This window comes from Corapipo altera, unplaced genomic scaffold, assembly GCF_003945725.1.
Source record: "Corapipo altera isolate COAL_440 unplaced genomic scaffold, ASM394572v1 275, whole genome shotgun sequence".
Classification (NCBI taxonomy): Eukaryota; Metazoa; Chordata; class Aves; order Passeriformes; family Pipridae; genus Corapipo; species Corapipo altera.
The window spans coordinates 660,355-676,103 of NW_020885001.1; the positions used below are offsets into that span (position 1 = coordinate 660,355).

A 15,749-nucleotide genomic window follows, 5' to 3' on the forward strand; every position below is an offset into this window, starting at 1 on the left:
CGTTAGGAGTCATCCATCATTGCGTTCCCACTTCCATAGCCTGACTGATACTGAGAAGATGCCAGTAGCAGAGTCACAGCAATGGCATTGACAGGGGGATTTCATGGAGGATAGTCCAAACCGAAACCCGATGGGGAAAAATGGAGAAAAATAAAAAGGCACCAATATAAGCCACAACATTTATGAATACAATATATTTTAACTCTCTACATGGAGGAAGCCAACCTGCTCCTTTTTGATCTTCTTCTTTGGCACAACTTCGGTGGATTTCTCAGACTCTGAGCGGGTTCGAATCGATCTTCTCTGTTGCTTCTTTTCTACAGAACCTGAAGAAGGTAAAAAAGGTTTCCATTACATGATTCCTTGATTTCTGAGGTACAGCAAGTGTGCAACACCAAATCAACAGGTAAAGGAATGAAACCAAGACTTTGTCCTCTTTTTAATGTTTTATTTTTAAATTCAGTTCCAAGCTGTTGGCCAGCTGGTGCTGTGGCTGCAGACACACATTCTGATTCCAGAGACAGATCAGCTTCAGAAAACAGACACCAGTAACAGAGCAGGACAAAAAGCTGGAATCCAGCTTAGGGCAAACAGATTTCCACAACACACCTCTCAGGCACAGTCTTCACTTGGTTAATTTTGAACCAAGCAGTCCATCTTTGGTGTTTTGGGAAGGTAGCCACAACCAGCTCCTTCAATGAAAACAAACCAGAAATTTCAGAAGCAAAGCACAGCTTCAAGTTTTTCCCCAAAATGCCAGTTCTGTGCCCCCCTCTGTGGGGCAACAGCCTCTGTCACACAGGAACTACAGCCAGCCCCCCACTGCAACACCTGCAGCCACACCAGACCTCAACATTCACCTGAAGGCTTCGAGGCAAAGAAAAACTCAGTACAAACAGAAGCAGTGACCATGATATGTTATCGTCGTTAACGAACGTGAAAAATGAGGTTTTTAACACATTACCATAGAGAACAAACTCAGATTAATGAAGATTACTGCAGTATGGAAGCAGGAGCTGCTGGGGTTTTGGCAGCTAACTTTTTGTGCTCCAGCACCTTCAGAAAGGACACATCAAGAACCACACACACGACACTCAACACCCTGGGCAGCTGCTGGAACAAGCACACACCTGGAGCTGAGAGAAAACTGGCACCTGAGGATTTCCAGTGAGCTGTTGGGAAGCATTATTCTTGGGTTTATGTTTGGGGTGGGGGTTCTCCTAAAGAAGACACAGCTGTGAAATACTCCGTATTCTTCCAAGCAAAACTGGAAACTCTTGGGAGCAGGAATCAGCTGTGCCAGAGCTGTTAGGAGCTGTAAACCTGCCTGGTCTTGTCAGGAGATAAAGTATCTAGAGAGCTAGGCAGGCTTGAACCAGACTAAAAGAAAGCCTTGCAAAAGGACTCCAGAGAGAAGAATGAAAATTGCTCTTGATGCATGGGTTGAGCATTTTTCTCATGGTTGCATGGCTCTGGAGTATGGTAGTAACTAAACTATCCAGCTGGAAAAGTTATTGTGTTACAATAATTGTATTTCTGAGGGGATAAATTGTTTTTCTTCAAGGGAAAAAACTTTTTAAAGCATACTAACTAATTAATAATAGCAATTAGCTATTAGTAATTTAGAAATTAATGACTCAGGTCAACACCCTTCCTGTTTGCCCACACGTAACTTCTGGTTCCAATGAGCCCTATCCCTTCAGGGACTCCCACAGCTGCAGTGGGTCTCCACACCAGAGCTGGGAAACATCTTCTGGCACCTCAGTGTGTGGCCAAAATCCCCTGAAGCAGCTTCAGGTAAACTCGAGCAGGTGCAACCAAACAGTTCATGTAACCAAGAAGGGATTTTCTGCCTTTGCCGCCTCACTGCAGCAAAGGAATTAAGATCAAGCCCTGGACCCGAGAACTCCAGAACCAGCACATCTGATGCTGGCTGACAGCAACACTGATCAGTGCAATGGGCACTTTCTCCTCTTCCCGCTCTCCAAGGATCCAGTCATCAGTTCCACAATGCTCCTGTTTTGATCCAGAGTTTCAGGACAGATGTTGGACCAGCCCTCTGCCTCGCTGCAGATAAATCTAGTTCGGTGTCTGTGCAGGCCAGAGGCACTGGGGATGCTCAGGGCTGCTCTCCTGGCAGCAGATTTCAAGCAACAGAACCATCTTCCCAGCACCATGGAATTCTGTGCATCTAACTGAAGGTTATCAATAAGGACTCCCAGAGTCAGTCTGGGAAATACTTTACCACAAAGGGATTCTGAAGTTCCAGTGACACTTGAAAAAAAGGACTTGGCAGTCATGTTCCACGAGAGGGGACCAATAACTGGACTTTGGAAATGGCTTTGAGAGTGACTGTTGGGAGTGTGCACTGCAGGAAAGCTCAGGCACTTACAGGGTGTTAGCAGGTGGAGTGTCACGTATCCAAAAATCCTAAGAAAACGAAAAAGGAGAGGCTCAGAATTCTCACCCCCTGTGACTGAGGAGCCTTTGGGAAGGTGAAGCCTTTAGATGCCAAGAGAGAGAAGCAGAACAGTGATGGCCTCTCCTGCTGCAAGGCAATTCAAGTAGCCACAGCAACTATAGCTGGAAAGAACCACCACTGTCAACAACAGCAGGGGAAACTCCAGTCACCCAGGAAATCTGGAGTACTCAGCCTGTGCAGCCCCAAACAGTCCACAAACCAGTGCCTATCAAAGAGCCCTGCCTAAAAACTACACACAGACAGGACCTGAAGGGTGTTTGCAGAGGACTCATGGACACAAACCACTGAGGTTTCTGACTCCAGATCTCATTTATTTCATGTTTGGAAAGGGAGGAATAACCAAACAGATGGATAGTTAAAGCAGAAGTGACACCTGGCAACATCATGAGATTCAAATAGCTCATTCCAGGCTTTCCTTTTCCAGGCCCAAGTTCCATTACTTGCTTCAGTGGTTCTTCTCCCTCGGAGCTGATACTTCAAAACTCAGTGCTTTACGATGGGGCCCCTGAGATGCCTTCAGAGGCCAAGCACTGCCTCATTTGGCTGATGGAGTCAGTTGAAGCAGCTTTAAAAAAAATCCCTGTCCTTGAACAGGTCACGCAGGAACCCAACAACAAAGCCTAGGGAGCCCCATCCTGAATCAGCCATTCCCTACTGAACTGTGCCACTTCCCCAGTCTCTTCCTTTGATCCCAGCTCTTGTACTTTACATTTGGTGCCACGAGCCATGGCAATACCCTGCTAACACACATCCACTGTGTTGTCTTCTAAACCAGCTTGCCATCAGCTCTGCACAGGACATCCATCCTCGAGTGTGTTGACTCAGACTGTAAGTTGCAGACACAAAGTTCAGAGGCCAAACCACCAATCCCACCCCACAGCCGTGCTGTGTGTGCTGGGCTCACCACCTGTGACATTAGCCATGCCCGTTACAACTACTGTGCAAACAGAAAGACATTAATAATAATTTTTGAGCGAGGAGAAAATGCTGAATTTCAAGGCTGAGGGCTCAGGTTCAGACCAGCACTCCGCAGTTTCCCTACCTGCTGACCCAGAAGTTGTCTCAGGAGAGGATGCATTTTGCACTGCTGCTTTTTCACTCCTCTGAGCTGATGAAGAATTAAGTTTCTCTTGTCCTTTGACGCTTATTTCTGTTTTGTTACCAACTCCCTTGAAAAGAAAAAAAGGAAAAGGTTGTCTTCCCCTGTGTGTTGATACCAGATAATAGATCTGCCCTTGAATCTCAGAACAGAAACAATCAATGCTTTTCCAACCCAACACATACACAGGATAAATCTACTACGGAGTCACCTCCCTGCAGAACTTTCCACCCCTCTCAATCTCCCCTTACACACAAGGAAAAAAAAAATTCCAGTGACTTTTCTAAACATTACCTTCTCTATAGGGCTTAGGATGAAATAAACACTCTCCAGGTAGAGAGGCAGAAGAAGGAGGCAGAGAAATAGTCCTAAGCCTTTTCCTTACACTGACTGTGGGAAGCTGCTGTGCACCTGAAGGAAGCTCAGAGGCAGAACTCAATTTAAAAGTCTGTTACACAGAATGTAGTTATCACTTTTTAGTACATTATTAACAGTTTTGTCATCTTATCTGTTTCCCACAAAACCACTGATTTTAAGACTTCCAGAGAATTTCTGGATCATTTCAACTAGGAAGCTGGAGTGAAACAGCTTTAATAATTTCTGGGTGTTGCAAACAAAAATGTGACCATCTGTAAGGAGCTGCTCTGCCACCAGCAAAGCAGTTACTGCCAGAGCTGCACTGAAAGTGGGGTTCAGTGCACTGAAAGGTTCAGCTGTCACAGCTGTTAGGTTTAATCTCTCCATTGAAAGGAACATGGATGGTGAAAGCTTGGTGGACACAGTTCCAGCTCCCCAGAAAGGCAGGCTCAGGGTAACTCGGGAACGAAAGAGGGTCACCACACCAACCACGTACCTTGGTGGAATAAACAAACTGATCGATGAGTTTTCCATCCCCAGCAGCATTCTGAAGGGCAAAAACCTGTTCAATTTTAACAACCGGAGACATGTTACATTTTTGCAGATCCAGGTTGTGCATGGTTATTGAAGCTGGCAGGGATTTCCTAGCGGCAGCCGTTTTCCAAGCGATTTTCACGGGAGGTGCCTCCTCCTCCTCCACACTGGACTGCCTCCTCTGGCCCTGTCTCCGTGCCTCGGCGTTGGAAGGGGACGATCCTGCCCCCACGTTGGCGTGTTCCGGCTGCGTGTTCAGCGCTGGCTTCGGCCGCCGGTTCTTCTTGGCCTCCGCTTTGGAGGCAGCAGTCTTTTTGGCCTTGGCCAAAGCCTCCTCTGGCTCTTGGTCTATGTAAATGAAGGTGTACTGTTCTATCCTCTCCTCCCGGGTCATCTTCAGTGCCTTCTCAGCATGGGCAATGCCAATGTCCCACTGAGCTCGCTCCCTCTGCGGCCTGGGCTTGCGGATCTTAAGGGACAAGGACAAGCAGTTGATTACACTGAAGACTTTTGCCACTACAGCACTTCAAACGCAACCCTGAGGGTCTTTACAACTGCCAGGCAGCAGATTGAAGTTTGCTCTCCATTTGCAGGGCATTTTTTGACAGATGGACACTGAATTCCCTGCTCAGAGTACAAGCAGACACTCAAGCTGGATCATAAGACCATCACAATTAAGTGTCTGCCCTGAGTTACGACTTCACTAAAGCCAGGCATGGGCAGCATTCAATCCATAATTCCATTATGAGACAGAATTTATCCTAACTTAGCCACTTTTTCAATCCTTATTTTTCCATAAACACTCTTTTCTTTCCACATCAGTATTTTGATCAGCATAAATACTGACTGAAGCAGTTCATCCACACAGTAAGTAATTCCCATAGCTAACACTTCCTTTCCAATACAACAGGGGGAAAGGAACATATCTGCTAGTATTAGGGGTTGGAATAATGTCCTTAAAATGTATTTTCCAAAGAACAGGCTAATAATGAACACACAAGGCCCTGCTTCTATTTAAAATGCTAATATGGATGTAAGATTATCTCCAATGCTCCACGAGGAGCCAACAAAGCAGGTTCAGCTATCAGCCTTTTCACATGAAAGTCATAAGAGTACGGAAACATTTCCATGATCTCTGTGAGAAACACTCCTGGCAGTGACAGGCAGCCAGCCCTTCCCAGGGTAAAGCACTGCAGAGTTCCAGAGCTGCAGATGGCACAGGACTCCCCACAGCCAGTGCCCCCCATACCTTCTGCTTCTCGGAGTGGTTGCTGGCCTGCTTGGCAGCCTCGGCCAGCAGCTGCTCGTACTGTTTGTGCCCCTGGTACTCCCGGACGCGCTTCTCGTGCACCCAGGCCCGCTCCGGCTGGTTGCTGAAGAACTGGACGTGGTATTCCCGGGCACCTGAAAGGGAAAACACCCGTCAGCACTTGTGTCAACACTGCTCTGCTTGTTCAGCTTGAGCTTTTCTCCCCCCTACAGCTCCACTCCTGCTGGTGGAAGTACCTGGCTGAAGTGCAGAAATCCAAGGGATCTGGATCCAGAACAATCTAAGGTGGAAGATCAGCAAACCCTGCCCTCACTGAACACTCACACTGACTTGAGAAAAGCAGAAGCACCTGTGCACAAGCCCAGTGTGCAGAGGCTCCTCTGCAGAGGTGATTTACCAGATGCTAGTTCTGGGCACGTCAGGACTGACCTGCTCAGCACACACACAGAACTAACCCCGCAAGGGCAGTGCAAAGATACTTTTAACACAGGAACAGCTACAGACACAGGACACACTATAGCAGAGACCTCCCTCCCTTACCTCTTGTATTAATTTTGGTATGCACGTCAAGCTGGGGATCACATGACACCATGCAAGGCCACCACGGGTACGTCCCCACCTTGGACCAAACCAGATCGCCAACCTGGAACTTGACATCATGGGGGGCTTGTGCTGGAAGGGATGGCAAGAGCTGCTGGACCTGCAAGGGAAACACCAGATTAATCCACAGGAGGGGACTCAGAGCACTCAGAGATGCACACAGCACCTACTGGGACCTGGTGTTGTTCTCTCAGGTATCCCTGGGGTTCGAAAATCCAACACAAGAGAAACATTTCTTAGACTCATGACAGAAGGGAGCTGCACTCAGTTGGGATTTACACAACAGTCACTGACAAACCAAGACACAAAAGAGCAGCCCCCACCACTACCCCAAAACATTTCTGCTTCCTAAATTGGTTAAGAATGTTGCTTTTGAGATAAAATGAAGCAATAAATCCAGTACAACGAGAGATGCATTAATGCAGCAACGATTAGTAAAAGTTTCAAAGAAATGGTAACTGATTTATCACACAATTTAAGGGATCAGTGGAATAAATAGTCCAAAAATAGTAACATTCTGTAAGTTCCCAAAGTGTTAACTGGTGTATGTACTAACCGGGGCTTCCTCCAGCACGGTTTCTTCTCTTGGTCTCTCTGAGGGCGTGCTAAGCCTCTCGTTTGGTCTCTAGGAAATGGGTAACAACAAAGAGAAAAAAGGAAAACAAACACAAACAAGGTAAGGGGACAGTAAAACAACACAAGATAATAGTGAAGCCAGGCAGAAAAAAATTAATCACTGAGAGAAAGGCAACCATGAACCCAGAAAACATGAACATGGCGATTCCTTGGGCCCAATTCAAAACACAGTAACATCACAATCAAAGAATACCTGCTTTCCCCTACACTATTTACATTACAATCACACCTGCATACAACAATGCTCTCCTGTAACAGGTGACAGAAGAACACACACTCAGGGACAGCAAATCCAAATAACTCTCCACCTAAAATAATACACAGTTTCAAAAAAAACCCTGGGAACTCCACGTGAGGATATCCCCAGTAACGTGGCGAGTCCCACATAAAACACCATTTACCCTAAAGATGACAAAAGTTACACGAAGATGCAGTCATGCAGTGGAAAGCAAACTGGTGGGAGGATGGACCTGAGACTGCCCCAGCCAACTCATACCGAAAACCACCAGCAGAAACCCCTGTTCCTGTCACAGCACTCTGTGTCTGAGACAGGGGTGGGTACCACGAAACATTTATTGCAACACCACCTTTGGAAAGGGAAACGGAAGCCATAAGGAGGACAAAAGCAAGACCAAATGACACAAATGACTAGGAACTTGGAATCTGAGAGAAAAGGTTTTAGTTCAATCTGAGAAAGAGAGCAGGCTGGAAAAGACAGAAGATTCCGTTCTTGTGGTGAGCAGGTAACAGCAGCCAAACAGAGGGACAGGCACAGCTGAAGCTTCAGGAGAGAACAGGATTTCCTGGTAATAGGGGGGACAAACTGGTAAAGCCAAACTGACAGTCTGATGTGGGGTGACAGAGTCTGGAGGAGAGGCCAGAAAGCAAGTACAGCCCAAGCATGAGGGAGATGCCACTTGGGAAGTGCCTCCTGGCAGCAGCTCCAACAGCAGCTCCAAGAGCAAAAAAATCCTGTCCCAGTGCAGCCATGGATGGCTCAGATTTTAAGTGGACAGTCCATTCCAAGTTTGAATGATAATGTTTATTAAGACCTTACTGAGCTTTGTTAGTCAATTATGATACCCAAACGTGGCAGATGCTCAAAATCTCAACACATCACCAACCTGGTGTCTGGGAGAGTCCAATTCCCAGGAGCCAGGTGGAACAGTTATAAACTTGTAAATACTCCTGGTGAGGGTGTGGATGTGAAACCAGCCCATCTTCCATTGAAAACATTACCACCACTATCACTCCATCAAGCACAGGACCCGCTCTACCAGATCAGAGCCCTGATCCCTGCAGGACAGGATCTCCTCCCAAACCTCCCGAAAGCAACAAGCACCAAAGGCTTTTTACAAGAGACTCAGCTACGTTCTGTAAGAGCACAGCCCAGCCTGTGCTGGGCAATTTCTGTCCTGGCTGGATACAACAGCTTCCCCATTCTGGGCACTCTCCAGCCTCTCTGCCACCTGTTCCTTCAAACTGGGAGAGGCAGAAACCAGCACCACAGAGCGGGCAGGAACAAGCAAGAGAAAAGGAAACAGAAGTACTGAAGTAGCTCATGAAACAGAAAGAAAAAGAAGGAGAGATCAGGGAGGTAACTCGTGTCTTTGCTTCCTGGAATCTCAGTTAACACCACCTGATGTACATCCCTGGATGTGGACAACATGGTATAAAACCTGACAGAAACAGGAACAGACAGCAATACTGAATCTTCCCAAAGTTTGCTGAGTCAGCTGGTACTTCTCATTCCCCTGCTGCTTTAGAATACTCATTTTTACTGGTCTGCCTATGCTACACAGCTCTTGGTTTTGTACACCACAATATTTAGAATATCTTTCAAAGATTAATTAAATGTCACAGTGCTGAATACCCCTCAGTAACCTGACTTTCCACTGAATAATCCAGCACTATTTTGAGAGGCAATTTTAGGAACACGTGTGCTTTTGCCCCAAAGCTCCCTCTTCAACACTGGCCAGAGCATTGCAAGCTCTAACCATGCTAAACCATTAAATAATATTTAGAAAATAATATATAACCTTTTCTAACATTTATTTTTCATATGCAGTCTTTTAACCACCACTGTGCTGTCCTACAAACACAGCTCCTGGCAGCCTCATCCCAAGGATCTGACGAGTAAGGAAAGCCTCGGGACTCAGTGTGTGCCCAGCCAGAACCAGGACAAACCCTGCCGGGCTCCAGCAGCACCACCAGGAGTACAGATGGCTGAAATTAGCATTCCACTTACATTTTGCTCCTCTGGTTCTAATTTTGGAATTTTGTGCGACTTGCGCTCTTCCGACCGGGAAGAGTCGTGCTTGCTACTTTTTTTCCTTTTCTCCTTCCTCCCCTCGTGTTTCGCCTTCGCGTACTCCCTCGCCTGCACTTCGTTCAACAGGTCCCCACACAGCGAGGACTCAAACAATTCCCTGCCGTTCTGGATAGTTTTGGTTATTTTGAGTTTGATCTCTGGTGAGCCAGTCTTCTTTGGAATCCCCACTTGTGGAGCCGAGGGGGGGGGGGCGGAGGCGGCGGCTGGGGAGGGGAAGGTTTCTCCAGAACCTCGTGCGGCCTCGCGCTCGAGTTCTCCATTTGGTAATACTCCGGGGGACTGAAGTTCCTGACCGCCCCAAAGCCGTTGGCCGAGCCGTTGGGATACTGAGAGTACGTCTGGTATTTGGCCTGGGGCTCGTACATGCCGATGGCCGGGGGGTACCCGTTGGTGATGGGGGGCAGCTCCTCCGCCGTGGGTGTGGGGTACTGGAAGCTTTGCTGCAGCGCCGGCTCGTACGGCGTCCGGCCCCCATCCTCAGCAATGTCACTGCTGCCATCAAAGGCCTCCTCTTGGCGGATGTTGGCGGAGTCAATGAGTTGAGGTGGTTGCTGAATTGTGTTTCCCATGATCCCTTGCATGAAAGAGAAAGAGAAATCCATTGTTCTGCTCCAGCATCCTTAGCTTTCCCTTTTTCTCATAGGGCCTAGAGGCAGGGGAAGGGAAATAAGAAGTCAGTGTAAATTAAAAAACAATAATTAAGCAAATTAAACCGTTGAAGAAAAAAGGGATCTTGAGACCAGTGTCCCGCTCTCCATTCAGCAACCACCATGGATTTAGAAGACTGGTCTTACTGAGCTTTTAAAAAGGGTTACTGACACATCCTTCACGTGACCACTTTCTTCTTTTCCAAGACATTTAATAAAATATCAGAAGCAGCTATGAGTGCTCAAAAACTGAGCCCAAGTGTTACAAAGTCAGAATGGTGCCAAAATCCCACCACCACTCTCTACAGCCCTCCCAGTTCTGCACTAGGAAGGGTTATTTCAACATGAAGCAGCTGGACAGCACTTTCACCCTCCAGCACACAGGAGACACAGAGCTCTCCTGACACCACAGTCACTGCAAACTGCACGAGCCAGAAACACCACCTCAAACAACACAGGAACCTCTTTTCCTCCTCCCTCTCCAATTCCTTGCTAAAATTCTAGGCATAAGCAGCCCTTAGGCCAGGAGGACCTGAGCCATGGGCTGCTCTGACAATGGCACAACGTAAGCAAGTGGGTCACTCCACCTCAGCTGCTGGAAAACCCCTTCGTGTCCTGCAGCAGCCTCAGATGAAGCTGCCCAACCTCTTCCCTCCTCAGAAAACCAGAGCAGAGTTTGCACTCACTGGCTCTCAGCAGCTACATGAGGAGGGTTATTCTCGTCTCCCTCCCACCTTATTTTAGTACAAAGCACTATGTGGTTCTGAGCCTCAGCATCAACAGATCTCCAAACCCTGAGGTTACTCACTGAATGAGATTCCAGCTGAGCACTGGCATACACACCTTCAGAGTTCCAGTGCATACTGAAACACCAAAATCCGACCAAATCAAAGTCAGACTTCCAAAACTCAACTGCTGGCTCGGAGAAGGCGCTGGCATTCATCTAAAGCAGCTCAGTGTTCAACAAGAAGCAACACACAGTGACCTGACCTGCAGGTAAGAAACACCTGTTTGCTTCCCACAAGGTCAGTTCAGCCCTTCCAAAGCAAACACAGCCCCATGGTATTTGTTCTGCCTGTGTGGGCACACAGGAGGGTTACTGTGCCCTGTAGGTCTGGGTTTGAAACAGCATTAATGCGTCCCACAGACACTTCTTCTAACAGGGATCTCCACAAATCCCTGCCCACGTGGAATCCTCACCCTCCCAAAGCTAAGCATCTCAACACCTTAGCTAAGAGCTTTCCATACACAGGGAGCTTCCCTCCTCAGAGACCGAAAAAAGCAACTGAAATTATAACAGGAACAAGAACCTGATCAGATTTGTGATGTGTATTCTGGGGCCTGCACACTCAGATTAAATTGATGTTTGCATTCATCTTCACTGCCCTGTGACACCAACTCGGGGCTCATTTGTCACTTCATTTGTAATTAAGACGCTCACCCCAAAGCACAATAACCAATAACAGCACAAGGCTCTGCAGCAGAATTCACTCACTGCAGGAACTTTTAAACCTTGGGGCTGTGAAAGCATCCCTTCCTCCACAGCTCTGCAGAGCAGCCACCAAACCAACACAACTGTCACTGTCAGGGGACTTGGATCTTTGGGGCAGCACGTGGGATTGCACAGCAAGGTCAAAAACCCCAAACCACGCCCGTTCTGGGAAGAGGAAGTGGAACTGTTTGTACTATTTACCACCAAATTGTTACTTTGCATTTGCCAAACCAAAGAGCAAACAGCAGATTTCCCACCGGGCTTTATTTTTAACTAAACCCCAGGTTCAATCTTTTTTCATTTCTGAATAGTTATTAAAAAATCTTGTCTTGAGAAGCTGTGACAGCACTCCAGGCACATCCAGGGCTGGCAGGGCAGAGTCCCAGCTGCCAGTGCAGCTCCCACAGGTTCTGGCTGCAGAGGTGGCTGTCAATGCACTTTGTTTTGGTATGTGACAGAAGTGTGGATTGAACTTCAAAACACTCTACTTACATGGGATTTAGGCACTACCAGTCAAAGAATATAGCTCTGATTTTCTCCTTTTTCACTCCTTCTGGAGCTCACCTGTGTCACTCAGCCTTGGGGCCAGTCTGTGCTGCACAGTTGGGACACCCAGGCCCGAATTCGTGCCTCAGTAACTCGCTGCAGGCTGAGAACCAGGTCCACAGCTCCAGTGAAGTGCTCTCAGCAGCCCCAAAGCACCCGAGGCCACTCTCCTCCCACAGCTCTGACATCACTGAGAGCTCCTTCCTGCCCAGTCTCTCCCTGTCATCACTGTTAACACACCCAGACTTTCCCACCCTCCTGCCTGCCCAAAACTCTGCTGCAGTGGATCAGTTCCCAGACGCTGCCCAGGGAAGTGGCATCTGGGCAGCGTCAGTGAGAGGACAGGCCCTGGAGCCACCCAAATAACAGCACACAGGGAGGAATCCTGAGCTCACAGCACTCTCAACGTCCAAACCTAAGGAAGGATTGCTTTGCATAATCCCTCCAAGCATTAATGCAAAGAACACCCCACTGTCACTGAAGAGAGCTGTCCCTGCAGCAGAGCAACGGCACCCAAACCACGGGGGAACGGGATTTCCAGCTGATCTCACACAAAGGTGTTCCAGAATAAATTCTTCTCACTACACCAGCAATTACTCTATTAACACACAGCATCAGCCCCCTGTGAGCTGTACAATTTGCCTTCCAAACATGACCCACAACAGATCCTAGACTGATACAACACTGGAGCTCAACAGATAAACAGTTTCATCACTTCCAGGTTTACAGGAAATGGACACTTCACAGCAGCTGGAAACAACATGGAATCAACAACAAAACAACTTGAAATCAACACCTTCAAAGCTGCAACTGAATTTCTTAATAAGAGAAAGAGTTTCCTCTTTAAAACTGTGTGTCCTTTCCCAGGGCTGACAGGGACACAAGGCTGTTTACAAACAATGAGACTCTACACAGGGACATTGCTTCAGTAAATATTTTCCTGTTGCCCACGTGAGAGTCACAACTCAAAGTATCAAAGGAAAAGGTAAATGACATAAAACATATAAGCAGTACAGGGTAAGGCAGGTCAGCCCAGCAGAGCTCTTCCTTAAGTGAACACTGCTGGTTTCAGTTCCCATTCTGAGCTTCTGAGCTCGACTGAGCAGAGCTTGAACAGTCAGTTCCAGCTCCGACAGCGAGTGCTCAGTCACGGGAAGGTTTCACAGAGATTATGGATCCTCCGGGTCCACATTTTCACCAACAACTGCACTCATCTAAAGCAAGTTCTAGCATGAGAATTTTGCAACTTTGCTCTCAGAAAACAAACCTGTAGTTCTCAAACCTTGCTCTCGTGCTGCAGGAGACTAAATAACAGATTATTGAACAATTCCAGCCCCACACGACTGCAGCTTTTCTTCCTCCCAGAGAGGGAGTTCCGTGGGTTTGGCTGAGGCTGGCTGTGGCCACAACAGGGAGAGACACAGCAGCTACTGATAAAAGTCCAGTACAGACTTATTTTAAACCTTTTTTCACCCTTTTCTGTTGACAATCCCAACACGGGGTTACCCAGTCACAGGGAGGTGTTTTACAGATGGCAAATGTGTGCTGTGAGGCAGGACCTGGCCTGTCAGCTCCCTGAGGAGCTGGGAGCTCTGCTGTGAGTCAGCCCAGTGTGCTCAGAGCACTGTCACTGCCTCGTCACCCTGAGCTGGGCTTTCTATCAACAGGCTCAAAAGTAGAAGTTCCAGGATATCTTTATGTACAAATACCAACGCAGCTCCTCTCCACACAGACCCAAATCAGAGAGAGTCAAACTTCTGCTCACATCCTACCATCACTCCTTACCCTCCAGATGTTCACTGCCATTTTCTGTGCTGTTTCACTCCCAACACATCCAACCTGCACTGCTGCTGGTCCCCTCAAGCACCCAGTCCGTGCAGCAGCTGCTCTTAGTGGCTGCTCACTGCTGCAGGTGTTTGACAGACAGACAAACAGAGCTGCCTGGCTGGACAAGCCAGGCTGGGCAGGTGTTTGAAGTGATGCAATCATTCTTGCCCTCTGAAAACCTTAAGCCTGCAGTTCACACACAGCCCTGCACCTCCCTTCTCCCCAGAGCTGAGCATTCCCAGTGCTTCCAGTCGCATCAAACACCACCCAGAGGGACACTGTTATCACCTGGAACGGCATCCTGGGGTGTTGGAATTGTGTGAACTGCAGACAGGAATAAACAACTGTTCCTACTGATCCCTGGGCCCAGCCTGTGCCATCTGCTTTGTGCCACTCTGCTCTGCGTGTCCTTAGCAAATCCCACAGGCAAAGCTCTATTTACACACACTAACACAACGCCAAGTTTTCACTTGCACAGGATTCCTTAACAGGAAACCTGCAGCCTGTGGATTTCTCCTGACTCCAGCTGGACTGAGCTGTCCCTCCTGGCAGACAGTGGAGGTGAATCAGAGGCCTCTTGACAAACCTTAAAGCGTGAGGTGAGGCTGCTCCCCTGTGCACCTTTGTGAAGGCGGTTTGTGTTTGGTTTTTGAATGCCAGAAGAAACAGTCACGTCTGTAACTGGGTCTGATAAGGCCACTTTGAACAAGTTTCCCACAGTGCCATGGAAAGAAACAACTTGGCCAGCAGAGAAAAGGGGTTTGTCTGGAAAAGGAGCTTAGAGACTCGTCTGGTTTGAGAGCCGCGGGATTCAAAAGGGAAACGTGGAGCAAAATCTTTGGTTCTTCAGGGAAAGTCACAGGTTGAGACTGACATGAAACCACAAGGCAGATCTCTGGCAACACCAAACACTGTAATGTCGTGGCAGGCTGTCACATACCACAGCCAGGGCAAGAACTGCAACATGTCTCATGAGAATCACCTCAAACTCAGGCAAAGCTGCCCAACTGAAAAATGCAAAATAAATATGTTTGTATTAAAACAAAACACACAGCCTTTGACCATCACCCTCCACTCTTACCCTTTACCTTCATAAGGCAGACAATCAGGTTTTGGAGCAAAATCTTTTCAAGTAGCTCATTAAAACATTTAATAAAAAAATCTACCCACCAAAGCATTCACTGTTGCATCTCTACAAAAGGCCACTAAACAGTCATTAAAACAGGCTTCAATTTTTCCTTCGACTATGATTACTGGCTACCTCATGTTGTCCTCTGGGTTGGTTGGTGTATACACAACTACGTTATCGTTATTTTTTTTTAACAACAAATTGCACCGAAACGAACGAGTGTATTGACACCCAAACAGAAAGCGGAGCGAGTCCACAACAAAGTGCAGCACAACGCAACAGCACAGAGAAAAAAAACCCCAAACCCCAAACCCCCCCCCCAGAATTCGAGCAACAACAACAAACCCGCGAACGGCAAACCCCTTTCTTCTGGGGGGTAGAGGGGGGGTCACCGCTTGGGTGGAACGCCGAGTTTCTGCCCCGCAGCCGGCCGGGGCTCGGCCGCGGGGCCGGAGCGGGGAGAGCGGGGCCGGCCCGGGGGGGGGGACACGCGCGGGGGTCCCCGGCCCTGCCCGGGGCCGTGCCCGGCCCGGCGCCGCCGCCGCTCCCGCAGTAACATGGCGGCCGCGGCCCCTCCGCCCCGGGGCCGCCGCGGGCCCGCGCTCACCTTCAGTCACTTCCATTCTCACGGCCCCGCCGCGTCCGCCCGGCCCCGCGCAGACAAAAGGCGGCGGCGGGGGCGGCGCGGGGCCTCCGCCTCCTCCTCCTCCTCCCGCCGCACCAGCGAAGGCCGCGGCGGAGCCCCGGCCTCGATTTCCGCGCCCCCGCCGCTGGCGCCGGGCTCCGCCCCGGGGGGGG

The 15,749-nt window shown here is 48.6% G+C and overlaps 1 protein-coding gene across 1 annotated transcript in view; it reads right to left on the minus strand.

Annotated features, from left to right (window-relative positions):
- Window positions 1–15,737, minus strand: part of NSD3 (nuclear receptor binding SET domain protein 3) — a 36,838-nt gene extending 21,101 nt beyond the window's left edge. Inside the window, 9 exon segments of the mRNA XM_027667043.1 lie at window positions 226–326; window positions 3,525–3,651; window positions 4,435–4,941; window positions 5,722–5,876; window positions 6,283–6,442; window positions 6,899–6,967; window positions 9,227–9,499; window positions 9,502–9,956; window positions 15,559–15,737. Coding sequence (XP_027522844.1) covers window positions 226–326; window positions 3,525–3,651; window positions 4,435–4,941; window positions 5,722–5,876; window positions 6,283–6,442; window positions 6,899–6,967; window positions 9,227–9,499; window positions 9,502–9,912 — 1,803 coding nt within the window. The 5' untranslated portion in view covers window positions 9,913–9,956; window positions 15,559–15,737.
- Between the last annotated feature and the right edge of the window lie 12 nt (window positions 15,738–15,749).